Here is a 14,122-nt window from a genome sequence, read left to right on the forward strand (position 1 = left end):
ATATTTGTTGTAAAGGAAATGCATGTGCTGATAAGTTGACTAGTTTATGATTTATTCATAGAAAACATTTCATTGGTATAATAGGCTTCTATCTAGTCTATTCTTAGAATTCTTTATGAATAGATATAGTCTACCTATATATCGTTTTTGTTAGCATATGGGTTTTGGTCTATTCTTCCTATATTTTTGTATTTTTTTTTAATAATATTTTTTTCATGTGATGACAGATGATTGTTGTTACTTAAGGTGTCAACTTAGGTGAGATGTCAAGTTGTATAATAATGCCTAACATAAAAGCTTTTATATAAAAAAAAATATTGAGAAATGCTTTGTTACACGAATATCTTATGCAAAGTTAGACATCAGTAACCAATTAAAGGTATATAAGTAGATTATTATTTTATCTTATTTTATCAAAGGAGTGAAATTGGTGAAATGCATTAAATAAGGATGACTCCAATCCATCCGCTAAACAATAATAATAGACATTAATTCAAAACTACATCAATTGATATCAATTAAACTTTTTTTTGTCAATTTCAGTTTAATTCTTTTATAAATTTTGACAAAAAAAACATAAACATGTATTAACTAAAAAAATATCAATATTATTTTTAAGTTATTGACCATGTTTGATATTTATTTTTATTTTTATTTGATGATAATTGAAGTTGTTGTTGATATACTATAACATATGCATGCCCTTGCATTTATTAAAAATTAGGATTTTGTATATTTAAGTGTAACCGAATGCTAAAGTAATAAACTTATCAAGAAAAAATATAGAATAAGAAAGTTGACTAACATACAAACAAAAAGACTCACAATAACAATAGCCAGTATCTTAAAATTTCGAGTTAAAGATAAGATTGTAATCTTTTATATAAATTTGTTATCCAAGAAGTTTTTGTTTAAATTGAAAGATGAAAGATGAAAGCTAAGAATTAGAAATAAGAAGAAAATAAAAAAAGTGAATAAAACTAAAATATTTTTGGGTTAGAAAAAAATTGTTTCATTTTTATTATTTATATATCATTATTATTATATTTATAAAAAATATTTTAAAAAAAACAACATAACTGATTATATACTCAATTATAGACCCAGTATGAAAGGAAGAATATTTAAACCCAGTTTTGCATAAAGTCACTTTCTGTGTAGAAAAACTGAAAGCTTTATAGACTTCAATGATTCAATAAATGAATATCAACTAAATTGGATGGAAGAAGTTGTTGGTAAGATATTGAAATATTATACACAAAACTTCATCACACCTATAACTTCACATCTAAACTACTTAAACTACCATTATATTCACTTAAAATATCTGTTTTTTAATTAACTATTTTAGTGTGATAAATTTTTTATTAGACTTAATTATTAAATAATAATTAATATAAAGATAAAAATAATTAGTTTTTATTATTAATATAAATTCATTAAAGTAATTTTTAAATTGGTATCTAATGTTAATTACCACCAAATGAATGTTTGTTACTGATTACTCTAAATTCTAAATTAGTCTTTAATTAAAAATTAGTAATTTGTTTAAAATCTAAAATAGTTAATAGTTAAAATCTTGATAATGCTAAATATCAATTTAGAAATTATTTTATAATTTTTTATTAATAATATAAACTACAAATATTAATAATTGTTTGTTTATAAAATAGTATATAAGTTAGTTAACTAATTATTTTTTGTTTTTAATAATTTTTTATAATATTTAAAAAAAATCCTCAAATTAAATAATATATGTTTTTAATTTTTAAATACGGAATATTTGGGACAAAAATATTTATTTTCAAGAACCCTTTTACTTTTTAAATAATAAATGAGATATGTTAAAATGATTTCTTTAGAGTTGGAGATTGAATTCATCCCAATATTTAGATTAAAATTATAATTACATCATTTTACTATTTCAACAACAATTATAATGCATTATTCTCATAAGAAATCAAATCCTAATAAAGTGGTATACAGAATAAATTTTGATCATAGGAACCTCACCAACCCCTCTTAGCATGTCTTTTAATTTTCAATTCACTAATTAATGTTCAAACAATTTGATATCTTATATAATTGGGTTTTCTTGCTGATAAAAAAAATTGGGTTTTCTTTATTTTGATTCTGATGTTGCAATTGCAATCAAATTAGTGAAGTTAACTTCACCACCTTATCGACTTTAAATTAATTATTGACGAGATATTATTGTGTATTTATATGCATTTAATATATATATATATATATATTAAATTATTAAGTTAAATTGGGAGGAGTACACATTTTATCATTAAATTATTATTACTTTATAAATTTTATTATTGAATTTTTTCACATATTTTTTAATTAATCTTTTTTAACAAATTTTCAGAAAGAAAGATATAAAAAACGATGAAATATGTGAAATTAAAAAAAAAGTAATGATAAAATACACATTGAATGATAAAATTCATAAAATAATAATAACTAAATAGTAAAAATATATAATTCAATCAAAATAATTTTATCTATTAGTTTATAATAGTTTTTTTTTTGTCATGAGAATACGTTTAAAATATATCCTAAAAGTAAAAGACTAACTAATTATACGTTTTTCCCCTTAACTTACCAAATATAATTAATTTTTAAAATTAAGAATATCTATTTTAACTTTTAGCTTTGTGAATTGAAAAAGTTGTTCTATTTATTCAATTATTGAGATATTAATGTGGGTATCGTAATGAACAAATTTTGATAAATGAAAAGAAAATGTAGTAAATATTAGGTCATCTTCCCAATGAAGAATGTCTAACTACTATGTACTTAATAACATTATAATAATACGTTGTAAAATGTAATGAAGATGAAATAAATATTTTATGATTTGAAAAAGAGTTGTGTGTAGTAAAGCATGTTGTTATATATTAAGAGGGAGAGAAAGGAGAAGAAGAAGAATAAGAAGGTCATGAACTGTGGAGTTCATCACCATCAACCTTCTTCAATCTCTTCTCTCACATCAGTCTCAGAAATGGAGGAAGAAAGTGAGACAGGGTTGTTGCAGTGTATGAGGAAATTGTCAACACCAGCGTTCTTGTTGAAGACATACATGTTGGTTGAGGATGCTTCCACCAATGATGTTGTGTCGTGGAATGATGATGGAACAACGTTTGTGGTGTTGCAACCTGCTGAGTTTGCTCGTGATCTTCTTCCAACTCTCTTCAACCATTGCAACTTCTCTAGCTTTCTTCGCCAGCTCAGTACTTATGTACGTATATTAATATCCATATCAACATCCACACTTTTAACACACTTCCTCTGTTAATAATTATTCTACTTTAACATTCTTTCACACATGTTAATAGCAAGAATAAATAATATGCATCGCTTTCTCAATAAATGCATTAATTAGACAGGTATAAAGTACTTAATTGATGAAAGTGAAATTAAGAGAAGAAAATTTGGTGTTAAAAGATATAAGAACATTAATGAAAACTTTAAACTTTAAACACTTAATTTAAAATATCTTCGGTCATTGAACTAGTGATGTTATAGGAGGGAGAGTATTGTTGATTATTTTGGTTGAATTTTATAATTTTTTTTTGGAGATCTCATCGGGTAAAGGTATGTATATTTTATAATATATATAAGTGAGTGCAAACATCACAATATTGAATTAAACTTAAAGTTCACTTTTTTAATATGGTATCAGAGTAATTTAAAACCTATTATAGTTTGTTGAGTTCATCAGACCATCGAATCATCTATTATATAGTCTCACACACTAATTGGTAGCTTCGACGTGAGGTAAAAGTATTGGAGATCTCATCTTCTCCAGATAAAAACATTTTATAATATATAACTGCAAAATCTTACGAGTCAGTTTTATAAAATTGAGTTAGACTAAAAATAATTTTTTTAATAATTTTACTTAGTCTTACTAATAATTAACTAAGTCTAAGTAGACTCTATAATATATTTGAATCAATTAAAGAATGTGTATTAGCAAGTGTCTTAGAAGATGTGTTATTTTTTTTATTAATTAGAAAATTTGTTACTAATGAAGTATTTTTGAATTCTTTTTATATAACTAAAACTGTAATTATTTTGGAACGAATGAAGTAATTATATTAACAAAATTTTGAGTAAATCTATAACATTTTTTAGTTATTAAAATTTAGAAATAAGAGTAAGTTGGATAAAAGTGAAACGTAGCTATCCATGGTTGGTGAATAAGTTGACCACTGTAGAAGTTTTTAGTGAATAAAGAAAATAAAGATTTTTTTTTTTTTTGTTTCCACGAGTTCTTGATGACAGAAACATATTAACTGCACTTGTTTGACCTAATAAATTTAAGTTTGGTATCTTAATTAAAATATTAATAGATCAAAAGGACCACTGAAAAAATTGCTTCATATAATACTAGTGTAAGTATTCTTCTTCTTTGACTAGTCAAATTATTATTTTAACTAGGGGTTTATAAATTTGAAATCTTATTATTATTATTTTAATTGCATTATTTTATTCCATATTTTTAATTTCAAGTATTTCACTTTCATTTAATTAAAATGACTTCAGTTGTTTCACACTCTCCTTAAGTATGGACTTTTATATATGATAATATTGTTTAATAAAACTTATATTTAAAATTATTTTTTAACTAAATAACAAACTCTTCACATTCAAAATATATATTAAAATTAGTTGATATAATAATTAATTATTTTTTAAAATTAATTTTTATTTAATGTTTTTTTAAGTATAAAGTGACCTTATAGATTTGTTCGTTATAATGGTGTTTGACAAATAAAATATATAATTTAAAGTTTTTGGGACAATTTCAAAGACAATTAATTACCTTTATTAATCAACACCTTACTTAGTTACTTACACCAACCACATGAGTTATGGTAGGTAGCCTCCATATTTATATGGGCAAAAATGACACAATCAAACTATTAGACATTATATTATATCTCCACCTTCTTAGATAACAAAAACTATTATATTAATAATTAATATTTTGTGATAAAAATATTATATCTCTTTCTTTAGATCATTTTTACTTAATAAACTAAATAATTAGGTATTGTATGTATGGTGTCAACAATATGATACTTAGATAATTCATTTTACAACTAGTAATAGCTAACCTTGATATATTTATTAATATATTATACACGAGAGAAATGTATTAATATATTGTAGTGTTAGTGTCCTTAAAAAAAGAGTGTTAATTAGTATATATCAATATATTATTTATTATCTTGTTAGTAATATATATATAAAAAAAACTTAATCATGTCAATGATATACTTAAACTAAAATATAAAAGTGATAAAATAAAATAATAACCAATTTTATAAAATGAGATTGATGAAATTCATGTTCTAATAGGATACTAAAGTATTGCTGATAAAAAAAAAAGATATTAAAGTTTACTTTTAAATAATTGTTGTTGAGTTTATTGAATCACTAGCTATTGGTTCATGATGAAATCATTTATAAAATGTCTAATATAGTAGATTTCATGTTTGAGATAACTAATTTTAATTGTAAGATTAAATTAAGATAATTATACTTATATATTTATTTTCTTTAAAATATCATTTTACTTTGAAAAAACACACATGCACCAATTCATGATCCATATATAGGGTTTTCGTAAAGTTGCCACAAGCAGATGAGAGTTTTGCAACGAGCGATTCAGAAAGGGTGAGAAAGAACTTCTATGCCAGATTAGACGTAAGAAATCACGCGTGAGGAAGAGACAACACACCAGTAATATTGATGAAGATGAAAGGTTCTTAGTATCAGCATTTTCTTCAGATTATGCAATTCTGATGGATGAAAACAAGCGACTGAAGAAGGAGAATGGGGTGTTGCACTCAGAGCTCACAAACATGAAGAGGAAGTGCAGGGACTTGCTGGATTTGGTGACCAAATATTCATGTGCAATGCAAGAAGGGGTGGATCAGAAGCCATTGTCGTTTCGGCTGAGATTGGAAGAAGTTCAAGGAGAAAGGTGAAGAAAATAACCATATATAAGTCAAAGCACAAGCATTTTTTTTCAATCTCATATCATTATAGATTTGTGATATTATGGTTAATATATTAGAACGGAAGATCTCACGTCAACTAGATATAAGACATTTCATTGTATATAAAATGAATGTAAAACTTATTTTATGAATCTGTTTTATAAAATTGGGTTGGACTTACAATTCACATTTTAATATGATATCAAAATCATTTAGACTTTGTTTGCATCCGAGTGAATAATGTTCACTCGGATAGAAAAACAAAGATGTTTTAGTTTGTTTTTGGTGATTTAAACAGATTGAAAGACGATGATTTGCGGGATGAGGAAGAAAAACAGCCTCAGTGCCATGCGAAGAAAGACAACGAATGTTTGCCAAAATTTACACAATATGGTAAAAAGTCAAAATTATCCTCAATAACTTTTTAAATACATAAAATAATACTTTATATATTATATATTTATAATATAAATATAATAAAATAATTTATAATAATATAATATAATAGTAATAAAATAAATATATTTATATAGTAATAATAAAAGAAAATAAACTAGTATTATAAATGTAAAATATGAAATAATAATAATATATTTAAAATTTAAAATTTAATGTTTTATGTGAAGAAGAAAGGTTAAGTAAGCAAAACTTCATTCATATGAGAAATTTATGGATGTGCGGTATCTAACTTAATCTCGTTCTAAAAAGGTTATAACGAAAGTTTATAATTTTATTATAATTATAATGAAGTTATATTTTTTTATTCTATTTAATATTTGACTTTCAATCTATATTTAGATTCTTAACATATTTTTCATGAGATTTTACCTAATTAAAATAATGTAATGTACTTTAGGGGAAAAAAAATGAATGAGCAAAACAAATTGAGGAAAGCTTTCATTAGTCGTTTTTCGTACCTAAAAAATACATATATATATATAACCAAAACTATTTTGAGAACTCATTACAAATTTAGAGTATAAATAATTAAAAATTAAAATCTTAATATTAAATAATTGGAAGTTAAAATCTAATATAAATAATTGGAAGTTAAAATTTTCGTAGCTAAATAATTGGAAGTTAAAATTTTCGTAGCTAATTAGATATAATACAAATTGTTTGAAATTCAATTTGCTCTAAATTCAGTTAAAAGCTTCAAGCAAAACCACCAATTCTGTTCGCCAGAATCCGTAAGACTGCTATTCGAAAATCGCAAATAAAGAACTGCACCGATGAACTACAATAGATTCAATTATATTTCTGCATTTTTCAATATTAAGCCAAAATCTCAAATTGATTAACATAAACCGAAAAAATCTTTTCACCCCTATCTGAATTCAATAAATAATAATAAACATTAATTAATATACTCCTTTTTTCTTTAAAGAAGTATAAATTAATAACAAAATAATAAATAACAAAATAAAAACAAGGTGGAGTTAGAAAATTCCACAATGTAACAGGTTGTCACATAGAAAAACAAATATCACATATTAGTGAAGAAAAGGAAACTCATCTTCATAACCAAATTCTATAAGTCCTTTATTATCGAGAGGCAGAATGCCTCTTAAAGATGACCAACCATCAACGATGGGCTTCACAACATCCACAAGAGTGTGATCTTTAGTACCTGGGCTGAAATTCATAAGTACATAGTTTTCTCCCTTAAAAAGATAAACTTGATTCTCCTTATGAGAAGTGAAACACCCATCAATTCCATCTTCAAATATGGTACCTTTCAAAACAGGAAATCCCCTTTTAATCTTACGAATGGGTTGCTTGGAATCATAGTCTATGCGAACATACTTATTGCCCTTGAATAAGTAAACTTCTTTTCCTATGAACGACCTGAATGCAGAATTTATGTCATGCTCAAACACGTGTTTTGTAGGACAGGAAACATTTCATCAATTTCGGTAGAAGGTGATAGGATCTTGTCATTAACATAGTCTATCTAGGCACAAATGTCGTAAGAGAAGATATATGCTTCGTTGCCTTCAGTCTCAAAGGAACAATTTATTCCATATGCTCCAAATGACCCCCAGTGATTTAAAGTCATCCTTGATATAAGGCAAATCTGTCAAATCTGATCATCTGTATGTATCATCTGTATGTGTGTTGTCCAGGACTGTAATACAACCGCATATACTGGTCTTGTACGAAGAAATAAACTTCATTTGTTCTTGATGAACGAAATGCAGAATTTATATAGCATGGTATCTCTAGACATCCCCGAAAATTCCAGTGAATTCTAGCATCCCTATCCGGATCCATTCCCTTACCTATATAATCCATTTCCATACCTGCATAATATAATAGGAAGTTCTTACCCTGGGTTCAAGGTAAAGTAAAGGGATTGATAAATATGATCTTAACAAGTAAAACCAAACCAAAAATCATGTACACCAAAATCATCCTAAAAAAATGAATTAAAAAAAGACCCTTTCAGCATAACAAACATGAGTTTGTTAAACATTCTTTAAATGTTAAACCTTAATAACACACTAAATCAAATTAATCATCAAAACCAACCAACTGCTTCACAACATCATACATCACTAGCCAAATGGAAAACATTAGGATCATAAACAGCAATCCAAATACACTGTTACGGCAAAACCCTCAAAATAAGACGTAAATCAAATTCAGTTACACACGTGTATAATGCAAACCATGAGCGTGATCAAAACGATCATCAGAAGCAGAAGCAGAATCATAAAATAAAGAGAAACAAAGACAGAATTCGAGTTCGAGGAAAATCAAGATGAAAGAAATAACAGGCAATTAGCACCAGAAAACATCATCAACCTTCTATAATTCAGATTTCTATGAACAAAACAAAAGTTGAATACAATGCAGAATTCAGAAACACTAGTGGTACCTGATATTAAGAAAGGGGAAGAAGCTAGGGTTAGATTCCTATTTATACCGTTATGGAGTGAAGTGATTGTTGCTTTCTGTGTCTGCAAAACTCTGAGGTATGGTTGCGTTTGGAAGAGAAGGGATCTATTAAATAGGGAACTTGAGAGAGAGCGGCACGTGCGTTGTACATGCGGAAACTTTTCTTTCTCAACAAGAATAAATAAATATCTAGAATCCTCTTTGTATTCCATAACATATTTAGATTTTATGATTATAATTATTCATTGCAAAAATAAACTTATTATTTTGATCACATTATTGTTAAAATAAAGGGTTAAATACATTTTTTTAGCTGGGGAGTTTTTGTTATTTTTTAAAAAAAATTACATAATGTTATTTTGGATTAAATAGGTTATTCAACATTTGACATGTGAATTTAATTAAGTTATATAGTTTTTTTTTATTTTAAATATATTTTTATTTTATAAATATGGTATATTAATTTTCTCTTTAATTGAAATTTTTTAATTTTTTAGTCATTTGATATTTAATTATGTTTAATGTTATTTTAGTTTACACGATTAGACAAGATTAATGAAAATTGATAATGTGAAAACGGTGATTTACTCAACATTATTCACTTATATTTAGTCTAGTAATATTTTATTTAAAATTTTATATTAAATTTATTTAGTTCTTAAGATAATATTTTAATCCTCCTGCACAACAATGAGTTTGTTGTGACAAAAAAATCATGTATTATAGTTATTTGGCTTTGTTGGATCCAAATTGAAAAAAGTAAGGCATCTTGAGAAAGTTTCACGTTTCCATTTGTACATTTAAGTACTAATTATTTAAATTTTAAATTTAAAAATATGATTAATTAATTAAATATTAATTTAAAAATTATTTATTGATAATAAAAATTAATTTAAAAATTAATATTTTTTAAAAATTAATATCTAATTTAATCAATATAGTAATTAATAATTTGTTCTCTTTAAAATTAATTTTTATTTAATAATTTTTCTTGTATTCTGTTTAGGGTTTTAATATTAAAGATCCATATGGACATATATGATAAAAGCCGGTGCCAGATTGAGAGAAAAACAGCATAGAGTGAATTGTAACCCAATTAGAAGAATGGAAGGTACTAAAAAAGTATGCGTGGTTAATTCTACCTTTTGAAATTGAGAATAATCTGCTCAAACTCTTATATATTGAGGTGATATCTTATATATTAATATTTCGTTCTTGATTGATACTAATAAAAATCTTGATAGTGAGGAAAAGGAAAAGAGAAAGTTATATGTAAGAAAATGGAATGGTTGGGGAAAAGTGAAAAGTGGTTGTAAGCATAAGATGAGAAGATGTTTGATAGAAGGTGTGAAGCGAGGAGCACTAGTTAGTAGTTGGTGGTGTCTAAGATCAAGAACGTGCCCACACAAACCTTCACTTTCCTCCACTATCACTCCATTTATACACAACTAAGACACCTCTTTTAAATCATTTTTTTATTTAGGGTTAGGCTATTTAGCTGAGCTTCTCTCAAGCTGAAAAAACCCATGAATGGCAATTATTTCCTCCACAATATCACTACACCCAATTTCAAGTTTCTCAAAAGACGAAAATACTCCTAAATAAAATGGGTATATATTCTTTTTCAGAAATGAATTTTTTGTATTATGAATTTTTTATCCAAAATAGAATTTTGATTTTTGTTCTAGATTTTAATTTTCAGAACACAATGTTCTTTTCTGAATCTATTTTTTCAGAATGTATTATTTCCTGTTCTAGATTTTATTTCTAGAATAAAGGTATTTTCAGAAATTTAAAACTATGTAGGATGCAGCTTCAAAAAGATTGGATGTAGGAAGCATTTATCCAAATGAATTCTCTTTGGGATGAACTCTTTTTGGACTTTTTGTTGTTGTTTGTAATGGATTGGTAAAAAAAATTCTTCTTACTCTTATTTATATTATTTTTTTATTATTAATGAACAAATTTATTTTTTGGATTATTTGTCTAAAAGAGAGTTTGTGGTTATTATAGTTTTACTCAACTTTTACAAAATTGCATCCTGGGAAAGATAAGATACCTATATAATAAGAAAATTCAACATTTTTTAGCAAGACTAAATTAAACTTACCCTCCTTGTCAAATTTCTCTCCACAATTAATTTTTCTACCCTTACACTAAGATATGATGTTTTAATAAGTTATTTTCCATATTCAACCAATTAACAATTTTTTAATATATTAGTATAATAATAACATCTAAGTCAATTATATTTTGCAAGTAATTAAGTAGTTCTTAACTAGTATTCATTGCCTATATATCAATACTCAACATTATATTAACCTTTTTATTTATATGAACGTATATCAATACTGAACATTATATTAACCCCTTTATTTATATGATTATGTGTTTTCCCACAGCGAGGTTCTTTAACAGATAAAAAGATAGAAATTTGTGTTTGTATACAATCTCAAAAAACCATATGTATAAAACGCAATTTACTCTTGGTTGTAGTTAAGCATGTTTTCACGTGTTACAATTGAAATCAGAATTATAAATGGGTTGAAACTATAAGATTCGGACACTCCTCCTAAACTCCTCCTAAATGACTGTGTTCGTGTCGAACACACATATTGGACATCTACACTTATATGATACGCATGTCCGTGTTTCTGTCATTGTCTATGCTATATAGTGTCAAAAAAAAAAGCATGTGAGAAGATTAACTAAAGAATGCATGCAAATGTACCACTTCCACAATTATGTTGCCTGCCAAACTTGACCAAACATTTGGTGGAAATAAGCACCAGCTTACCAGAAAAGGAGTGGCCTCATGAGATCAGCTCTTAATCATGAGACACGGTAATGGTACCGTATCATGGCCTACTCATCACTTCCATTCAATAATGTGTGATTAGAAAGCACTGAAGCATTGATGTCATATCCACCAAACTTTCACTGTAAATATGCTATATAATTGGTATATACCACGTTTCATTATTTCAAATCCATTATGAACCTTAGTGCTTAGCCCTGAGAAAATATCACAGAGAAACACTATCCTCCTTTGAAAAATGTCAGGCATTCTCAAAAAGATTGCTGCTCCAGAAAATTTTGATGTTAAGCTGAGTAAGAAAAGTGTTGTGAAAGCACTCAATCCTCCAGCAGAGCCATTTAAAATCACTCTCTCAAATCTTGACCTGCTTTCAGGTCGTTTTCCTGTTACATACTTGTATTTCTACCGCAAACCACAATCAGATAACTTCAAGGCTTTTGTTGATGCTCTTAAAAGCTCTCTAGCACAAATACTTGATCACTATTATCCCTTTGCTGGCCAAATTGTTCAAAATCCCAAAACTAGTGAGCCTGAGATCATATGTGACAACAATGGTGCTCTAGTCATTGAAGCACACACAAACATCCCAATAAAGGATATAGACTTTTATAATCTCAATGAAACTCTTCAGGATAAGGTAGTCTCAGTTGAACCAGATTTCCCCACGCAAATTCAGGTGACTGAATATTCATGTGGAGGTATGTCTATAGCCTTTACTTTTGATCATGCATTAGGTGATGCCAGTTCCTTTGGTAAGTTCATTGCTTCATGGTGTGAAATAGCTCAAAAGAAACCACTCTCATGCGTACCAGACCATACTAGACACCTGCGTGCACGTTCTTCTCCCAAATATCAACCATTCTTGGATCAAAATTTTATTAGGTGCACCATGGAAGAGATACAGAACATGCCAATGAACCAGATCTCACTGAAACGCCTTTATCATATCAAAGCATCAAGCATCAACATGCTGCAGAAACTTGCTTCTGCTGATGGAGTCAAGAAAACAAAGATCGAGGCTTTCTCTGCGTATGTATGGAAAATAATAATTGGTACTATTGATCAAAGGCATGAAAAGTGCAAGATGGGTTGGTTGGTGGATGGAAGAGAAAGGATGGGAAGAGGTGAGAATCTGATGTCAAATTACATTGGTAATGTGCTATCCGTGGGATTTGGGGAGGCAAGCATTCAAGAATTGAAGGAAAGCTCTATATCAGACATTGCTAACACAGTGCATGAGGCAATTTCAAAGGTAAACAATGAGGTTCATTTCTTGGACTTGATTGATTGGGTTGAGTGCCATAGGCCTGGTTTGATGCTAGCAAAGGCAGTGTTGGGTGGAGAAGTACCAACCCTAGTGGTGTCCTCAGGACAAAGGTTTCCTGTCACTGATGTTGACTTTGGATTTGGGAGTCCCTTGCTAGGGACAGTTTACACTACCATTCCAAGGGTAGGAGTTGGTTACATGAACCAAAGGTTGAGTGCCAAGGGTGATGGTTCATGGACTGTGTCTGCCATCTTGTGGCCAGAACTGGAAGATGCACTGCAGAATGACCCAATTTTTCACCCCATGTCTGCTTCTCATCTTGAACTTTAGTGCAGTACATTGCTTTCATCTTCTTTATGGTTGGTTCAGTATCAGAGTTTGTCTTTGTCAGTTTTTTTCTTTAGGAAGTATTCCAATAAATAATGCTTACCTTGATCTTTAGTTGTCAATAATGGTTGTGTAGTTGCTAAGCATACCAACACATCAACCGATAATACTTAAAAACATGGAGGTATTCTGAAAATACCAAGCTTGACTTACATTTACATACCAATAGATTAGTTGGGGACAGCAGGAACAGCACTTCTGCAAACAAGCATATGAAGAAGATCAATCAAGTGGGCTCAATTACCGTTACACAATAGTGTGACAAATCTAAATCCACCTCTTGATGAAAAAATAATTGAAATCAAAGTAAAGTTGGTGAGCAGCAAATGCCCATCAGATCAGAAGTACAATGTTTCATTTCCATGGACTCTCCCGGGGGAAGTAGTATATATGTACCACCATGCTCTATAGTTAAAATGCTACAGCAAAAGAGAAAGACAAATAAGCAACAGACATTGAAAAAGTTCGGGAAGGGTAGAAATTGGAATTGATTTCTCCAGTTTTCATGTACTTTTACATTATTTGGCACAATGAGTTTGTCTCGCTATGACAAAGGGTATGTTTTGATGAGCTTTTGATTAAACACTTGTAAAAACAAAACAAAAAAAGGAGATAAGCTTTATAAGCTAAAATTAATATATATATATATATACTAATTATAAATAAGAATTTTAAAATTTATATGATAGTTTATAGAGAAGTTTATCCAAATAAACATAGAATCAC

General features: G+C 27.7%; 2 protein-coding genes and 1 pseudogene across 3 annotated transcripts; 2 read left to right on the plus strand and 1 right to left on the minus strand.

Annotated features, from left to right (window-relative positions):
* Positions 1 to 2,949: 2,949 nt before the first annotated feature.
* LOC137828361 (heat stress transcription factor B-3) lies at positions 2,950 to 6,071 on the plus strand. The gene is given in 2 exon segments (XM_068634893.2): positions 2,950 to 3,250; positions 5,640 to 6,071. Coding segments are annotated over 2 exon segments (672 nt in total). The 5' UTR covers position 2,950; the 3' UTR covers positions 6,012 to 6,071.
* A 1,284-nt stretch (positions 6,072 to 7,355) lies between these two features.
* Positions 7,356 to 9,032, minus strand: LOC137828362 (albumin-2-like; annotated as a pseudogene). The gene is made up of 2 exons (XR_016523375.1): positions 8,905 to 9,032; positions 7,356 to 8,326 (listed from the first exon to the last, which is right to left on the minus strand). The product of XR_016523375.1 is annotated as an albumin-2-like (transcript).
* A 2,851-nt stretch (positions 9,033 to 11,883) lies between these two features.
* LOC137830563 (HXXXD-type acyl-transferase family protein) lies at positions 11,884 to 13,937 on the plus strand. Its single transcript, XM_068637991.2, has one exon. It carries the CDS (start codon positions 11,981 to 11,983, stop codon positions 13,337 to 13,339), a length of 1,359 nt encoding a protein of 452 aa, XP_068494092.1. The 5' UTR covers positions 11,884 to 11,980; the 3' UTR covers positions 13,340 to 13,937.
* Positions 13,938 to 14,122: the final 185 nt, after the last annotated feature.

The sequence above is a fragment of the Phaseolus vulgaris genome, chromosome 7 (assembly GCF_051622355.1).
Source record: "Phaseolus vulgaris cultivar YP4 chromosome 7, ASM5162235v1, whole genome shotgun sequence".
Lineage (NCBI taxonomy): Eukaryota > Viridiplantae > Streptophyta > Magnoliopsida > Fabales > Fabaceae > Phaseolus > Phaseolus vulgaris.